This window comes from Entelurus aequoreus, linkage group LG17 (genome assembly GCF_033978785.1).
Source record: "Entelurus aequoreus isolate RoL-2023_Sb linkage group LG17, RoL_Eaeq_v1.1, whole genome shotgun sequence".
In the NCBI taxonomy this organism is placed as follows: domain Eukaryota; kingdom Metazoa; phylum Chordata; class Actinopteri; order Syngnathiformes; family Syngnathidae; genus Entelurus; species Entelurus aequoreus.
The window spans coordinates 46,327,224-46,343,615 of record NC_084747.1 but is presented as its reverse complement, the minus strand read 5'-3'; the positions used below and the strand labels follow the sequence as shown (position 1 = coordinate 46,343,615).

At 38.8% G+C, this 16,392-nt stretch overlaps 2 protein-coding genes across 9 annotated transcripts in view; both read left to right on the top strand.

Annotated features, from left to right (window-relative positions):
* The window catches only part of cfap251 (cilia and flagella associated protein 251), a 34,149-nt gene extending 32,157 nt beyond the window's left edge, over nucleotides 1-1,992 (top strand). For both annotated transcript variants that reach the window (XM_062024277.1, XM_062024278.1), the window contains exon 21: nucleotides 1,436-1,992. In XM_062024277.1, coding sequence (XP_061880261.1) covers nucleotides 1,436-1,566 — 131 coding nt within the window. In that variant the 3' untranslated portion in view covers nucleotides 1,567-1,992. The remainder of the gene's footprint in view (nucleotides 1-1,435) is intronic.
* A 5,331-nt stretch (nucleotides 1,993-7,323) lies between these two features.
* mlxip (MLX interacting protein) overlaps nucleotides 7,324-16,392 on the top strand; it is a 58,052-nt gene continuing 48,983 nt past the window's right edge. For all 7 annotated transcript variants that reach the window (XM_062025802.1, XM_062025806.1, XM_062025805.1 and 4 more), the window contains exon 1: nucleotides 7,324-7,899. In XM_062025802.1, coding sequence (XP_061881786.1) covers nucleotides 7,577-7,899 — 323 coding nt within the window. In that variant the 5' untranslated portion in view covers nucleotides 7,324-7,576. The remainder of the gene's footprint in view (nucleotides 7,900-16,392) is intronic.

The window sequence follows — 16,392 nt, the reverse complement described above, 5'->3', positions numbered from 1 at the left end:
TTAACTCAGGACTTTGGGAAGGCCATTCTAAAACCTTAATTCTAGCCTGATTTAGCCATTCCTTTACCACTTTTGACGTGTGTTTGTGGTCATTGTCCTGTTGGAGGACCCAACTGCGCCCAAGACCCAACCTCCGGGCCAAAAAATAAGAGTTGTAGAATTTATTGGAAACTCAAGACAGCCATGACATTATGTTCTTTACAAGTGTATGTAAACTTTTGACCACGACTGTATATTATTCAACCTTTGGGGAAAAAAACCAAATTCAGCTTAAATAATAGAACACTGAGAGGTTAGTGTGAACTGTATTTATTGATATATTCATGCAGTGCAAGTCTTGTGAATTTAGTTTTTGAGATGCTCTGCAATAACCTTAATAAAGTGGTTTCAAGACAACTTTAAATGAGCGCTATATTTTATATAAGAGTCGCTGTAATTTTAGTCTAGTAAAATGTTGAGGAATTTAGTCGATTAAAACTAAATCAATTTAGATGACTAAAATATGACTAAAACCTGAACACATTTTCGTCAAAGGACTACGACTAAAACGAACAAAAAAACTGCTGTCAAAATTAACAGTGGTGAAGAAAGCGAGAGTTGCCATTCAACATACCTTTTTCTTTTCCCATTTCTGTTCTCAATTCGGTCCCGTGACTCAGCATCAGCTGGAACGCCGCTGCTTTTCCACTGCACCAGTATGGACTCAGGGTTACAGAGTGTCAGGTTCAAACACCGATGACATCTATTAAACAAGACAAGAGGCAAAGAATTAAACAGAGACAGAATTAAATTTGGACTCAATATATTGAGGAGAGTCGCCCGGACATTGTATCCTTCTACAATCTCCAGCACGCTCTCCCAAAAGATTGTATGCCTCCTTCTTCTATTTTGGACCCTCCCCGACCACCTGGCCACCGCTGTTTCCAAAGGACAAAGGTCGCAAAAAAGTTCACAGAAAAGGTCGTAAACAATTCACAGAAAAGGTCAGTTCAAAAAGAGTTCGTAAAATAGTTCAGAAAGAGTTCGTAAAATACTTCAAAAAGAGTTTGTCTGGAAATTGGGCAGATCCTGCCATCTCTCCGCTTTGAAGTCCTTGGGCCAGAACAACATCCTTCTGTTGATTACCATACATGAGAGAACACAGGAACACCATCTTGCCCCCCTCCTACACTGTGGAGTTTTACGAGCCTTACTCTTGGTAGGTTTCAAAAGACAGCCTTTTGTCTTCTTGTCAAGAACACAATGTAATACAAAGTTTTTGTGATAATTTAGAAACAATTATTCTAACACAGAGGACGGAAGTTAATCGCGTAATAAAAAAATAGTGTTGTTAAAGGAAGCTTTCTTTCACTCGTTATTAGCGTGTCAACTTTGACAGCCCGATTTTAAACCCCGTACATTACTACAATTTATTTGTGGTGTGTTTTTTTCATAGATGTGAGCCAGGAATATTCTTTAGAGAGTGTCATTCCGGAGGAAATATCTATGGAGATATTTACTGATAAAATCCTGGGCCTTCCACCGTCTACTTGGAAGAGTGGACACTTCAGTCAGCCTGCAGAGTGAAGAATGAAGGCAGAAGTCGATTGAACCTTCTATTTGTCTCGAACATGCTTAAAAAGTATATCAGTATGTGGAATTAAATTGTGGAATGGATTAACCAAATAAATCAAACAATGTCCTAAAATAATCCACTTCAAGAAAACTCTTCAAGCTTAAAGCGTTTACAAAGTACAAAGAAGAAGATAAACATTCTGAATTTATCTCATCCATCCATTTATTTTCAAGATTAATCTTACTCATCTCACCATATGAAATATAACTTACTTCACCAATTATTATTTATTCATGTTCATTGTTATCACTTATGGAGTGTATTGTGAATAAATTGAGAACAGGAAGTGAACAAAAGTTTTAGCAACTGCTATGTAAAGGAAAAGGGGTAGGATTAAATAAGCTCTGCTTTTTCCTACTCCTTTTCAAACATGTTGAATAGAGAAACTGGAGATTGTGATGTATCATGTTGTATGCATGCATGTTCCAAATAAACTCAAACTCTACTCATTGATTGATTGAGACTTTTATTAGTAGATTTCACAGTTCAGTACATATTCCGTACAATTGACCACTAAATGGTAACACCCGAATAAGTTTTCAACTTATTCAAGTCGGGGTCCACGTTAAATCAATTCATGGTATAAATATATACTATCAGCATAATACAGTCATCACACAAGTTAATCATCAGAGTATATACATTGAATTATTTACATTATTTACAATCCGGGGTGGGGTGGGATGTGGAGGGGGTTGGGGCGGAGGGGTTAGGTTTGGTTGATATCAGCACTTCAGTCATCAACAGAGGTGGGTAGTAACGCGCTACATTTACTCCGTTACATCTACTTGAGTAACTTTTGGGATAAATTGTACTTCTAAGAGTAGTTTTAATGTAACCTACTTTTACTTTTAGTATATTTATAGAGAACAAACGCTACTTTTACTCCGCTCCATTTATCGCTACAGATTGTTACCGATCTGTTAATGCACGCTTTGTTTGTTTTGGTCTGTCAGACAGACCTTCAAAGTAGGATCTATCGCATGCCTGCGTTTCACCAAATAAATGCAGTCACTCCGTTTCACCAATCAAACAGAGCCAGGCGGTCATATGATTAACTGCACATAAAGTTTCAGTGGCAAACAACAAGCTGAAGCTTACATGAACTCAACGTCAAATTTGAGGAAGCACATCGCGGTAAGTAATGTTAGTAGATATTTTGGCTGTTACCGTAGGCCAGGGGTCACCAACCTTTTTGAAAGCAAGAGCTACTTCTTGGGTACTGATTAATGCGAAGGGCTACCAGTTTGATACACACTTAAATTGCCAGAAATAGCCAATTTGCTCAATTTCCCTTTAACTCTGTTATTATTAATAATTAATGATATTTACACTTAATTGAATGGTTTAAAAGAGGAGAAAACACGAAAAAAATGACAATTAAATTTAGAAACATAGTTTATCTTCAATTTTGACTCTTTAAAATTCAAAATTCAACCGAAAAAAAGAAGAGAAAAACTAGCTAATTCGAATCTTTTTGAAAAAATTAAAAAAAGAATTTATGGAACATCATTAGTAATTTTTCCTGATTAAGATTAATTTTAGAATTTTGATGACATGTTTTTAATAGGTTAAAATCCAATCTGCACTTTGTTAGAATATATAACAAATTGGACCAAGCTATATTTCTAACAAAGACAAATCATTATTTCTTCTAGATTTTCCAGAACAAAAATTTTAAAAGAAATTCAAAAGACTTTGAAATAAGATTTAAATTTGATTCTACAGATTTTCTAGATTTGCCAGAATAATTTTTTTGAGTTTTAATCACAATAAATTTGAAGAAATATTTCACAAATATTCTTCGTCGAAAAAAAAGAAGCTAAAACGAAGAATTAAGTTAAAATTTATTTATTATTCTTTACAATAAAAAACAATACATTTACTTGAACATTGATTTAAATTGTCAGGAAAGAAGAGGAAGGAATTTAAAAGGTAAAGAGGGTATATGTGTTTAAAAATCCTAAAATCATTTTTAAGGTTGTATTTTTTCTCTAAAATTGTCATTCTGAAAGTTATAAGAAGCAAAGTAAAAAAATAATGAATTTATTTAAACAAGTGAAGACCAAGCCTTTAAAATATTTTCTTGGATTTTCGTATTCTATTTGAGTTTTGTCTCTCTTAGAATTAAAAATGTCGGGCAAAGCGAGACCAGTTTGCTAGTAAATAAATACAATTTTAAAAATAGAGGCAGCTCACTGGTAAGTGCTGCTATTTGAGCTATTTTTAGAACAGGCCAGCGGGCTACTCATCTGGTCCTTACGGGCTACCTGGTGCCTGCGGGCACCGCGTTGGTGACCCCTGCCGTAGGCTGATGTTAGCTTCCCTGCTATGAATCACTGTCAAATGTACATCGTGTGGGGACATTTATTAACGCACTGCAGCCTCATAGACAGACAAACAGAGACACACACACGCACAGTCGCACACACACACACACACACACACACACACACACACACACACACACACACACACACACACACACATGCATAGAAACACCAATCAGAAGTGCACAGTGTGTTCTCTGGTGCAGTCCACACCTATCAGTTTATGGTTTGCATAAATCCTAACTTGTTATTTTCCTTTGTAATCTCCGCCTACTGAGCCTATGGTGCTGTAAGTTATTGTGGCTCAATTTGCCTTAGTTTTTTGTATGTTAATGTATTATTATTTAATATATATTATTGTTTTAGTTGCTTAAGAGATATTCCTGGCTCTGAATTTGCTCATTGCTATTTTTATGTTTTTGTGCATTATTTGTTGACGCCATCATTAAACGAACAGGTTACTCATCAGTTATTCAGTACTTGAGTAGTTTTTTCACAACATACTTTTTACTAGGGATGTCCGATAATGGCTTTTTTGCCGATATTCCGATATTGTCCAATTCTTAATTACCGATACCGATATCAACCGATACCGATATATACAGTCGTGGAATTAACACATTATTATGCCTAATTTGGACAACCAGGTATGGTGAAGATAAGGTCCTTTTAAAAAAAATTAATAAAATAAGATAAATAAATTAAAAACATTTTCTTGAATAAAAAAGAAAGTAAAACAATATAAAAACCGTTACATAGAAACTAGTAATTAATGAAAATGAGTAAAATTAACTGTTAAAGGTTAGTACTATTAGTGGACCAGCAGCACGCACAATCATGTGTGCTTACGGACTGTATCCCTTGCAGACTGTATTGGTATGTATTGATATTACTATTGGGACGGTGTGGCGAAGTTGGGAGAGTGGCCGTGCCAGCAATCTGAGGGTTACTGGTTCAATCCTCACCTTCTACCATCCTAGTCACGTCCGTTGTGTCCTTGAGCAAGACACTTCACCCTTGCTCCTGATGGGCCTGGTTAGCGCCGTGCATGGCAGCTCCCGCCATCAGTGTGTGAATGTGTGTGTGTGAATGGGTGAATGTGGAAATAGTGTCAAAGCGCTTTGAGTTCCTTTAAAAAAAGGTAGAAAAGCGCTATACAAGTACAACCCATTTACCATATATAATGTAGGAACCAGAATATTAATAACAGAAAGAAGCAACCCTTTTGTGTGAATGAGTGTGAATGAGTGGGGGGAGGGAGGTTTTTTGGGTTGGTGCACTAATTGTAAGTGTATATTGTGTTTTTTATGTTGATTTAATAAAAATAAAAAAAAAATAAAAAAATGATACCGATAAAAAAAAATAAAGATACCGATAATTTCCGATATTACATTTTAAAGCATTTATCGACATCTCTATTTTTTACTTTTACTCAAGTAAATATTTGGGTGACTACTCCTTACTTTTACTTGAGTAATAAATCTCTAAAGTAACAGTACTCTTACTTCTGTTCAATTTTGGCTACTCTACCCACCTCTGGTCATCAACAATTATATCATGTTAACATTATATATATATATGTTACCAGGCCTGGCCCTAACCAATCTGGCGCCCTAGACAAGATTTTAGGTGGCGCCCCCCCCCCACATCGGCAGTGAAGTGTATATACTCACAAGAAACCGAATAGCTTTGTCTTTGACCTTTTTTATTTACTTAAAGCAAATTAACATATTATATGAGAATGTTATGTTATGATTATCTTTAACCAAATCACAGCAGTGCTCAAAATCAAAAACAGCATTCCCTCTCATGTGATATTGCTTAATTAACATTAATGATGTGCACTTTAACAACTAGGCGTACAACTATACCTAATATATAAAGGGGTGGAAAAGTGACTATTACCTGCAGGGCAAACACTAGCTAACCAGAAGGCAATAACAATGTAAACAAAAAACACCTGCTTAAAAGATCTAATACAAATGTCCCTGAGGAATGTAAGGTGGGAGTACTGTAATCACCTAACGTTACATTATTATTTTCCATTACAATTTAGCCCCCTCCACAATATTAACCCGACGTTAAAACAGAACTAGCTATTTATTGATTAGCAATAGCCGAATCATGTAACATTAGCTTAATGCTAAAAAGCCAGGTTACTATCACATTCTGTAACAGAGAAATAATTTAATGTAGGCTAACGTTACCTAACTGCTACCTCTGTCTTTTTCTCGTTTCTCCTCCTCTTCTTTTCTATTTTTTCTTCCCTGGGCACCTGACAGTTTTGGCCGTTTTGACATCTTGTGTTGATTTTTTGATGTGGTAAGAGTCATGATACGGGAAGGGAGGGGGCGCACCGTGCGGGGGGGTTAAAGTGCACATTAATGATGTGCACTTTAACAACTAGGCGTACAACTATACCTAATATATAAAGGGGTGGAAAAGTGACTATTACCTGCAGGGCAAACACTAGCTAACCAGAAGGCAATAACAATGTAAACAAAAAACACCTGCTTAAAAGATCTAATACAAATGTCCCTGAGGAATGTAAGGTGGGAGTACTGTAATCACCTAACGTTACATTATTATTTTCCATAACAATTTAGCCCCCTCCACAATATTAACCCGACGTTAAAACAGAAGTAGCTATTTATTGATTAGCAATAGCCGAATCATGTAACATTAGCTTAATGCTAAAAAGCCAGGTTACTATCACATTCTGTAACAGAGAAATAATTTAATGTAGGCTAACGTTACCTACCTGCTACCTCTGTCTTTTTCTCGTTTCTCCTCTTCTTTTCTCTTTTTTCTTCCCTGGGCACCTGACAGTTTTGGCCGTTTTGACATCTTGTGTTGATTTTTTGATGTGGTAAGAGTCATGATACGGGAAGGGAGGGGGCGCACCGTGCGGGGGGGGGGGGGGGGGGGGGGGGGTTAATGTTGTAACAAATAATATTTCTATTAAATAGGCTTTACTTTGCATTTTAATTAACGTGGGATAATTTTTTGTATTTAGAAATAATAGTACCAACTTTTATTTATTTATTTATTTTTTTCTCCAACATTTGTGGCACTGGCCCTTAGCATTTGCCTATACGGCCTATGCCACGGGCCGGCCCTGTATGTTACTCAACATCTTGCAATTAGAAAATGCATTCATTCCTATGTTTGAGATTCACTCATTTTAAACCAATAGAGCAAATAATATCAAAGTTTGTATATTGCCTACACCCCGAGTTCAGTGACCTTTGACCTACTAAGCAAAAGACGACGCGAACTGGGCTCGGGTTATATGAAGTACCAAGGTGGGGGGCGAGGGGGGTTCTTCTATTGACCAATCAGATACCTTGTTACAGAGGCACTTCCTGTTCCAGGCTCCTTGAGCCCGCCCCCTTTTAGAAGCTGTCGAGTCAGCTGGTCTGTCGTCAAATGTCCACAAGAAGTTTGGAGGCAGTATTATCGACAAGCTGGCGGTCTAAAGAAATGGGTTAACCGGGCTCTACGCCTCCACGACAAGCGGAGACTTTAAACGAAGCAGTCGTCGGCCAGCCTCATGACGGGTGCCCGGGCGCGCTAGCTAGCTGCCTGGCTATACGTTAGCTATTTGTTTGCCGTGCCGAGGAGAGTCATCATGGCTGCGATGGAGCTCAGTGTCAGGCAGCACCTCCATCACCCGCCCGCCGCGAAGCAGGAGCAGGACGATGACTCGGACGCGGAGGAGACGAGCCTGGGCCTGCGGAGGACCGAGCACCGGCTGCAGTCGCAGATCATCCACAGCGGCCACTTCATGGTGTCGGCGCCGCACAGCGAGCACCCGCCAAAGAAAGGCTACGACTTCGACACCGTCAACACGCAGGCCTGCCAGACGTACCACTTTGGCAAGGCCAGCACCTCCCACATCTCCATTGACGCGTCCCTCACCAAGCTGTTCGAGTGCATGACACTGGCGTACAGGTACGTCACGCTTAACCACCTTCTAATGGCCCGTAGAGCAGGGCTTTTAATTCAACCTGTTTTGTCCATTGAAAAAATCCGGCAGAAATCATTAAAAAATGAAGCTGATATTAACAATAAAGTTTTTTTTTGGCAATTGTTGGATATGAATTCGAACCATAACCAACCTATACTTGCCAACCTTGAGACCTCCGATTTTTTTTGCTTTGTTTGTTGCATTTTTGTTGCGTTTCGCTCGATTGTAAAATATGTCGATCGAGAGGGGGTGTGACGTTCATATGTTGTCAATATTCAGTGTTTTATCGTTCATAGTTAATCATACTTGCCAACCTTGAGACCTCCGATACCGGGAGGTGGGGGTGGGGGGCGTGGTTAAGAGGGGAATATATTTAAGCTAGAATTCACCAACTCAAGTATTTCATATATATATATATATATATACACTACCGTTCAAAAGTTTGGGGTCACATTGAAATGTCCTTATTTTTGAAGGAAAAGCACTGTACTTTTCAATGACGATAACTTTAAACTAGTCTTAACTTTAAAGAAGTACACTCTGTACATTGCTAATGTGGTAAATGACTATTCTGGCTGCAAACGTCTGGTTTTTGGTGCAATATCTACATAGGTGTATAGAGGCCCATTTCCAGCAACTATCACTCCAGTGTTCTAATGGTACAATGTGTTTGCTCATTGGCTCAGAAGGCTAATTGATGATTAGTAAACCCTTGTGCAATCATGTTCACACATCTGAAAACAGTTTAGCTGGTTACAGGAGCTACAAAACTGACCTTCCTTTGAGCAGATTGAGTTTCTGGAGCGTCACATTTGTGGGGTCAATTAAACGCTCAAAATGGCCAGAAGAAGAGAATTTTCATCTGAAACTCGACAGTCTATTCTTGTTCTTAGAAATGAAGGCTATTCCACAAAATTGTTTGGGTGACCCCAAACTTTTGAACGGTAGTGTGTATATATATATATATATATATATATATATATATATATATATATATATATATATATATATATATATATATATATATATATATATATATATATATATATATATGAAATACTTGACTTTCAGTGAATTCTAGCTATATATATATATATATATATATATATATATATATATATATATTTTATTATAATATATATAAATAAAAGAAATACTTGAATTTCAGTGTTCTGCAGACTATCCAGTAGATGGCAGTATTGTCCTGTTTAAGAGTGTCACAACATTGCTGTTTACGGCAGACGAACTGCTTTACGGTAGACTAAACGTGACGTGTGTTGTTACCGCGCTGGGAAGACGTTAATGAAACTGCCTAACAATAAGCCCATATAAGAAACCAAGAACTCGCCCTCGATCATTCTACAGTTATCAATCAATCAATCAATCAATCAATGTTTATTTATATAGCCCTAAATCACAAGTGTCTCAAAGGGCTGTACAAGCCACAACGACATCCTCGGTACAGAGCCCACATACGGGCAAGGAAAAACTCACCCCAGTGGGACGTCGGTGAATGACTATGAGAAACCTTATGACGTCATTGGGCAGGCAAGCTGTTTATATTGTGGGAAAGCGGACGTGAGAACAGGCTGTCCCCACTCAGGTCCGCATTGAGCTGGAGGGGGCGTGGCCTCCAGCTCAGGCTGAATACTGTGAGTTTGTCGGGAGAAAATTTCTGCCGGGAGGTTATCGGGAGAGGCGCTGAATACCGGGAGTCTCCCACTAAAAACGGGAGGGTTGGCAAGTATGTAGTTAATATTGTAAATCCCACGTTATAATGATAAATGGGTTATACTTGTATAGCGCTTTTCTACCTTCAAGGTACTCAAAGCGCTTTGACATTATTTCCACATTCACCCATTCACACACACATTCACACACTGATGGCGGGAGCTGCCATGCAAGGCGCTAACCAGCAGCCATCAGGAGCAAGGGTGAAGTGTCTTGCCCAAGGACACAAGGGACGTGACTAGGATGGTAGAAGGTGGGGATTGAACCCCAGTAACCAGCAACCCTCCGATTGCTGGCACGGCCACTCTACCAACTTCGCCACGTCGTCCCCATTCTTTATTTACATGTACAGTCTGGGTGTCTCATTTAGTAAAAAAAAAAAAAAAAATTCCATTCCAATTTTTGAGGCGGTCTGTCATAACGTTTTTAGCATTCAATCAGACATTATTGTGAGGTTTTGTATTAGTATCAGATATACCGGCCCCCAGACACATTTTTCTCTCTAAATTTGGCCCCCGAGGCAAAATAATTGCCCAGGCCTGTGGAAGAGTATTACATGAGGCCTAGACAGTACAGACTAGAGTTGCGCGGATAGGCTATTATTTCATCCGCAACCGCATCACAAAAGTCATCATCCCCCCGCCATCCACCCGAACTAACATTTTATCAAAACCACAACCGCCCGCCACCCACCCGTTGTTATATATCTAATATAGACGATGCAAGGCATTAGTGAGGTTAGAAAGCTTTTGCCTGTTAAAGAAAGGAGACTGATCCAATGCAGCAGAGACATTCAATGCGTGCCACGCATTAATATCTCTTGGCCACGCATTAGAGGCTGAGATATTAATGCGTGATAATATTATTTATCATTATTATAATATTATTGTCATTTCCATTAAGAAAGTGTTGACTATTATTGTTATTTTTTTTCCCTGGTCTTCAGTATTCCCTTTTTTAGTTTGTCGCGTACCACGTTTGCTGCCGGCGTTGCCATCTTTTTATTTTTTTCTTCTTCCTCTGTTGTGTTGTGGTGTGCTGTGTCACGCCAAATTTCTTCCCCCTACAAAAACCTCCCCCCCCCCCATTTACTTCCGTGGTCATGTTTCCTCTTACGTCATTGACAGCGATCGATAGCACTTCGGCTTTGACTGCCCGTCGCTGGAAGGATACTTCGTCTTTGACAGCTGCTGGAATCTGAAGAAATCGATTATTTTTGGGGTTTTTTGTACAGGCGCGAAACAAGACAGTTGCGTGCCGGTTAAGGACCCCCGGCAACTTTGTGATTTTATTGGACGCAGCCCCGGAAGTAAATGGGGGCGGGGGGAGGTTTTTGTAGGGGGGGAAGAAATTTGTCGTGACAGCTGCAGCAGTGCCTGATGAATAATTGCCTGTTTCAAAGAGTGCTGCTCGTTTTTCGTATGTGGGTAACAACATTTAACTATGTATATATATTTCCGAATTGGTTCAACCGCCACCCGCCCGAATCTATTTAAAATATATTTTTTTCGTCACGCATCCTCCCGACCCACGGATTATCCGCGGACTCCGCGGTCGTGTCCGCAAACCGCGCATCTCTAGTACAGACACTCAGCAACGGCACATTATTGGCGTATAATAACTACTGGTTTGCAAAAAATATTTTTAACCCAGTTAGGTGAAATTACATAATCTCCTACGGTACACCAGACTGTATATCACGGCACACTAGTGTGCCGCGGCACAGTGGTTGAAAGACACTGCAATAGAGTTGTCATGGAGGCTTCATAATTGTCCACATAACACTGGTGAACTCTCACCAAGAAGGGCTGCACAATATTAATAGTGTCAACACTAGAGTAATGGTATGTCCGAAAAGAAGAAGGAAGAAGCAAAGTCAGTTCATTCCTAACCCTTTTTCCATGTGTCAGAAATGACTGATAGTTTGTTATTGTTCACGTCTTCCTGTGTTAAATGCTGCCATTTTCTAACAGGCAGCGAGAAGAATAGATAATATGTAACACCAGCGATTAGATAGCATATGCAGTGATTAAAAGAATAGGGCATTAAGTCGGATGGAAAAGTGGATTTTAAAGAATTTAGCCCTGAACAAAATCAGACGGCCGAAAGGGAAACGTTGAGTACACAAAGCCCATTCCTACAATGCCGCAGCTTATTGAAAAAGGCATTAAAACCAAAACAAGCCTATTCATCAGGTGCTCAAAAGTTTAAAGAGGAACTTCCTTTTTTATCAATCAATCAATCAAAGTTTATTTATATAGCCCTTAATCACAAGTGTCTCAAAGGGCTACACAAGCCACAACGACATCAGATCCCACATCAGGGCAAGAAAAAACTCAAACCAATGGGATTTTAAACAAATTTGCCTGTCGCTCGCAATCCTTATTTAAGACAGGAACAAATGTTTTTTCACACGTTTCTTGTTAGGGCAAGTACAAGGTGGCTAACAATGCTAACGGGAGCCATCTATTGCAGCCATAAAACCCTCTTAAAAACATCCATAAACCGCCAACAATACACTTTTTACATTTTGTAGCTTGCATATTAACCAAGTATTAGCGACATCGCTTGATGTTAGTTTGTCTAAATTGTCAGACGATCGCTTCTCTGATGTCTCCATCATGTCAGAAGTCTCTTCTTTATCTGGACATCGTCTTCTACTGCATTCAGCAACTTTTTCTCGATTGGAAGTTTTCGTTTTAGTCTGTCCTGCTTGTGGCTGTTGAGTTTTGCCCAGTGAAAAAAAAAAAAAATTCTATAAAGATTTTTACAACATTACATTCAATAATCATGAATACATTATTTGGGATAAACCCACTTTAGCACAGGTGTAAGATAGTGACATGTTATTTACAACATGTCAAATGGCCCTCAACATCGTCGGGAAACAATGTGTGTCAATAAAGCACTTCATCGAAGTATTTTAATTTTGACAGAAAAAATATATATTTAGAATAGAATAGAATGGACTTTATTGTCATTATATTTGCATATAACGAGATTAAGGACTCCAACTTAAGGTGCGGTAGTGGGAACAAATATGGGGTAAAAATAAATTACAAAAACTAACAATTAAAATAAACAGACTACTATCCAATAAAAATAATAAGCAATCCTGTACAATATACAAAACACTAGAAATACAAAATACTGTACAATATACAGAACAAGACAAGAGTACCGGAGTAATAAATAACAATCAGTGTCGGACGTTTTGCACTCCATGGGTAATATTGCACAGTAGGGTATTAGGGTAGGATATTGTATAGGGGTGAAGTATTATTATAAGTTAGAGTTCAAGATGGTGACAGCTCTGGGAAAGAAGCTGTCTCTGAGCCTGTTTGTTCTGGCTCTGATGCACCTGTAGCGCCTGCCTGATGGTAGCAGGTCGAACAGGTGGAAGCCAGGGTGTCTGCTGTGCTGTCCTTTTGTGATGCTTTTTGCTCTGTTGAGGCAGCAGGAGTTGTGTAAATCCTTCAGGGAGGGGGAGGGGAAGGGGGCAGCCGATGATTTTTTGTGCAGACTTTATGACCCTCTGAATCGCCTGTTTGTCTGCTTCAGTGCAGCTGGCGTACCACTCTGTTATGCAGTACGTCAGCGGGCTCTCGACAGCCGAGCGATAGAAGGTCACCATCAGCTGCCTCTCCAGTCTGTTCTTCCTCAGCACCCTTAATGCAACTGCAGTTTTACTTAATTCAATATTATTTATTACAATAAACTACTCAAAGCATTTTTAATACAACCCTATTTAAATACATCTAAAACAGCTGAACTTTAATATATGCTTGCCATCTTGACTTCTGATTCCAAAGCAAGTATTTTTGTCACACTGTTGTCAAACAATGATAATATTAAAACAAATGGGCAAAATCTGATTCCACATTGTTGAAAGTGGTCATCTGTGAGCATTTGTAATTGCAGTGCAGTTCATATAAAAATGTTTTGATGCCCCAGATATATATACATCTATCTGCCTTTTAACAATATTACTTCCTAACAATGAAGTTAGCGTCCACATACCTGAAGTAGAGCTCTTCTCTCTTTCACCACAGAAGATTGTGGATTGTTCCCATTGGAATCTTGCTGCTCTTGTACATCATTCGGCATATCTTTGTCTGTGACCAGGCTGTCAAGGGTGAATGGAGAATCCCAACTCCTGGGAGAGCTTGTGTCAATATCTGATGTTTCTATTCCAAATTGAATGGATGTAGTTGATGGAGAACCGCCCCAGATCTGCTCGCATAGTTCGAAGTACAGCAAAACAACTCTACCGTAACCACTTCTTTGACCTGCGTCGACTGCTTGTCTGTGCTTTCCACGAATCGCTTTCAGTTTAGTGCCGATAGTTGTTTTTGTGATGTCCTCTTTCCGATAAAGAAATTCCTTAGATGTCCCTCAAAGTCCTTACCGCTCCAAAAATGGGGTAAGAATGGCACCATACTTGGACTGGAAAGTTTCCCAGTCAACACTTTGAGTTTTGTTAACTTTAAACCCCAAAACGATGCTTAAAAGTAGTTTTACTTCTCTGTCAGTCCACATATATAATTCTTTCTTGCCGTGATCCGCCATTTTTGCTGTATGCCGCCTTCGGAAATGACGTTTTGGATGTTTCTGATTGGCTAAAATGGTCTTAAGTCCTAGGCTACAGCGCCCCCAGTATTTTGGCATGCGTATGACACTCAGTGTATGCGTTTGCTTGGGGACAGAGATCGTTTTTTAAATGCGCACGTGTGGCTGGAGATCTTGTTAAGACGTTAGTTTAGGCGGAGGCTCTTTGTTGCTAACAACAAAGCGCTGCGGGAAACCCTGTCCTAAGCCGGTGAGTTGCTGCATCGCTTTTGGGTGAAATCCATCATTTAAAGGGGAAGCTATAAACATCCCATCCGTTGGCATCCCAATGAGAGCAGACATTCTACAGTAAGTGATTGTTTTATTATGGTAGTAGTTTGTATTTGTATGTCATCCAGGCTCGCTTATTTGATCTCAAATTGGTTTTAAATACAGGTAAAAGCATGGTAATGGTTTTCTCTCATTCAACGGTGCTACTGGAAAATATTCCAAATATTGTAACATCAAATGTAAACCCTATAGAGCAGGTCTTAAATTACAAGTACTTGGGTTTTACTCTTGATCAGGAGTTTTCATTTAAAGCCCATATCAACAACTTGGTTTCTAAGCTTAGGGTAAAGCTTGGTTTCTTTTTTAGAAATAAAAACTGCTTCTCTCTTAAAGTCAGAAAGAAATTGGTGACAGCGACTATCTTGCCTGTAATTGATTATGGAGACGTGCTTTATTTTAGCGCTTCATCTAAATGCCTCCAGTCCTTGGACACTGTTTTTCACTCAGCACTAAGATTTGTTACTGGCTGTCGTAGTCTCACCCACCACTGTCAACTGTATATGAAGTCAGACTTATCTTCATTGAGTGCACGCAGATACACACATTGGCTGACTATCATTTATAAGGCTCTTTTAGGTTTAATACCTCCATACTTGTGTACTTTGTTACAAAGAAAAAACAGCTCTTATGCATTACGTTCTAACAATTTGTATATGTTTTAACTGTTCCCCATGTACGGACTGAATTTCGCAAAAGAGCTTTTGGCATTGCTGCCCCTATGGCATGGAATGCATTGCAGACGAAACTGAAACTCACTGAACTACTTCCACTTGGAGGCTTCCGTTCTGTCCTAAGGGACAGACAGCAAGAGACTTTTGCACAGTGCCTGTGTTTTTAAAAGGTGTAAATCTTTATTGTTTTACAGTTCTCTTTTATGTATTTTAAAATGTATGTCTTAACGTATTACGTTTTTGAAACTGCTCTGTGACATGTGCTGTTGACCTCTTGGCCAGGTCACCCTTGTGAAAGAGATCTTGATCTCAATGGGTTTCTTATCTGGTTAAATAAAGGTTCTATATTTCTTGTTTAGCACTTAACCATAGTGTAACTTGTTGAACCTGCTTATCACTCAGCTTCTAAAACTTGTAGCTCATCCTCCTTATATTTAGGCTCAAATGTATCAGGTTCTGGATCATCATTTGTCCCAAAGTACCGTATTTTTCGGACTATAAGTCGCAGTTTTTTTCATAGTTTGGAGCGACTTATGTGTGAAATTATTAACACATTACCGTAAAATATAAAATAATATTATTTATCTCATTCACGTAAGAGACTAGACGTATAAGATTTCATGGGATTTAGCGATTAGGAGTGACAGATTGTTTGGTAAACGTATAGCATGTTCTATATGTTATAGTTATTTGAATTACTCTTACCATAATATGTTACGTTAACATACCAGGCACGTTCTCAGTTGGTTATTTATGCATCATATAACGTACACTTATTCAGCCTGTTGTTCACTATTCTTTATTTATTTTAAATTGCCTTTCTAATGTCTATTCTTGGTGTTGGCTTTTATCAAATAAATTTCCCCCCCAAAAATGCGACTTATATGTTTTTTCCCTTCTTTATTATGCATTTTCGGCCGGTGCAACTTATACTCCGGAGCGACTTATACTCCGGAGCGACTTATACTCCGAAAAATACGGTAGTCATTGTCGCTCATTAAGTCTGTCATGATTACTAGTTAGTTGTTGTTGTTGTTGTTGAATGAAATAGCGAACATTGTGATGGGTCCGTGAAATTAATGCGCTACCGTATGCTTAAAATGACCAAAATATGTAAATACACATGTTTTTATGAATGTGCCTGTTACTACATTACATATATACTTACAGTGTGTG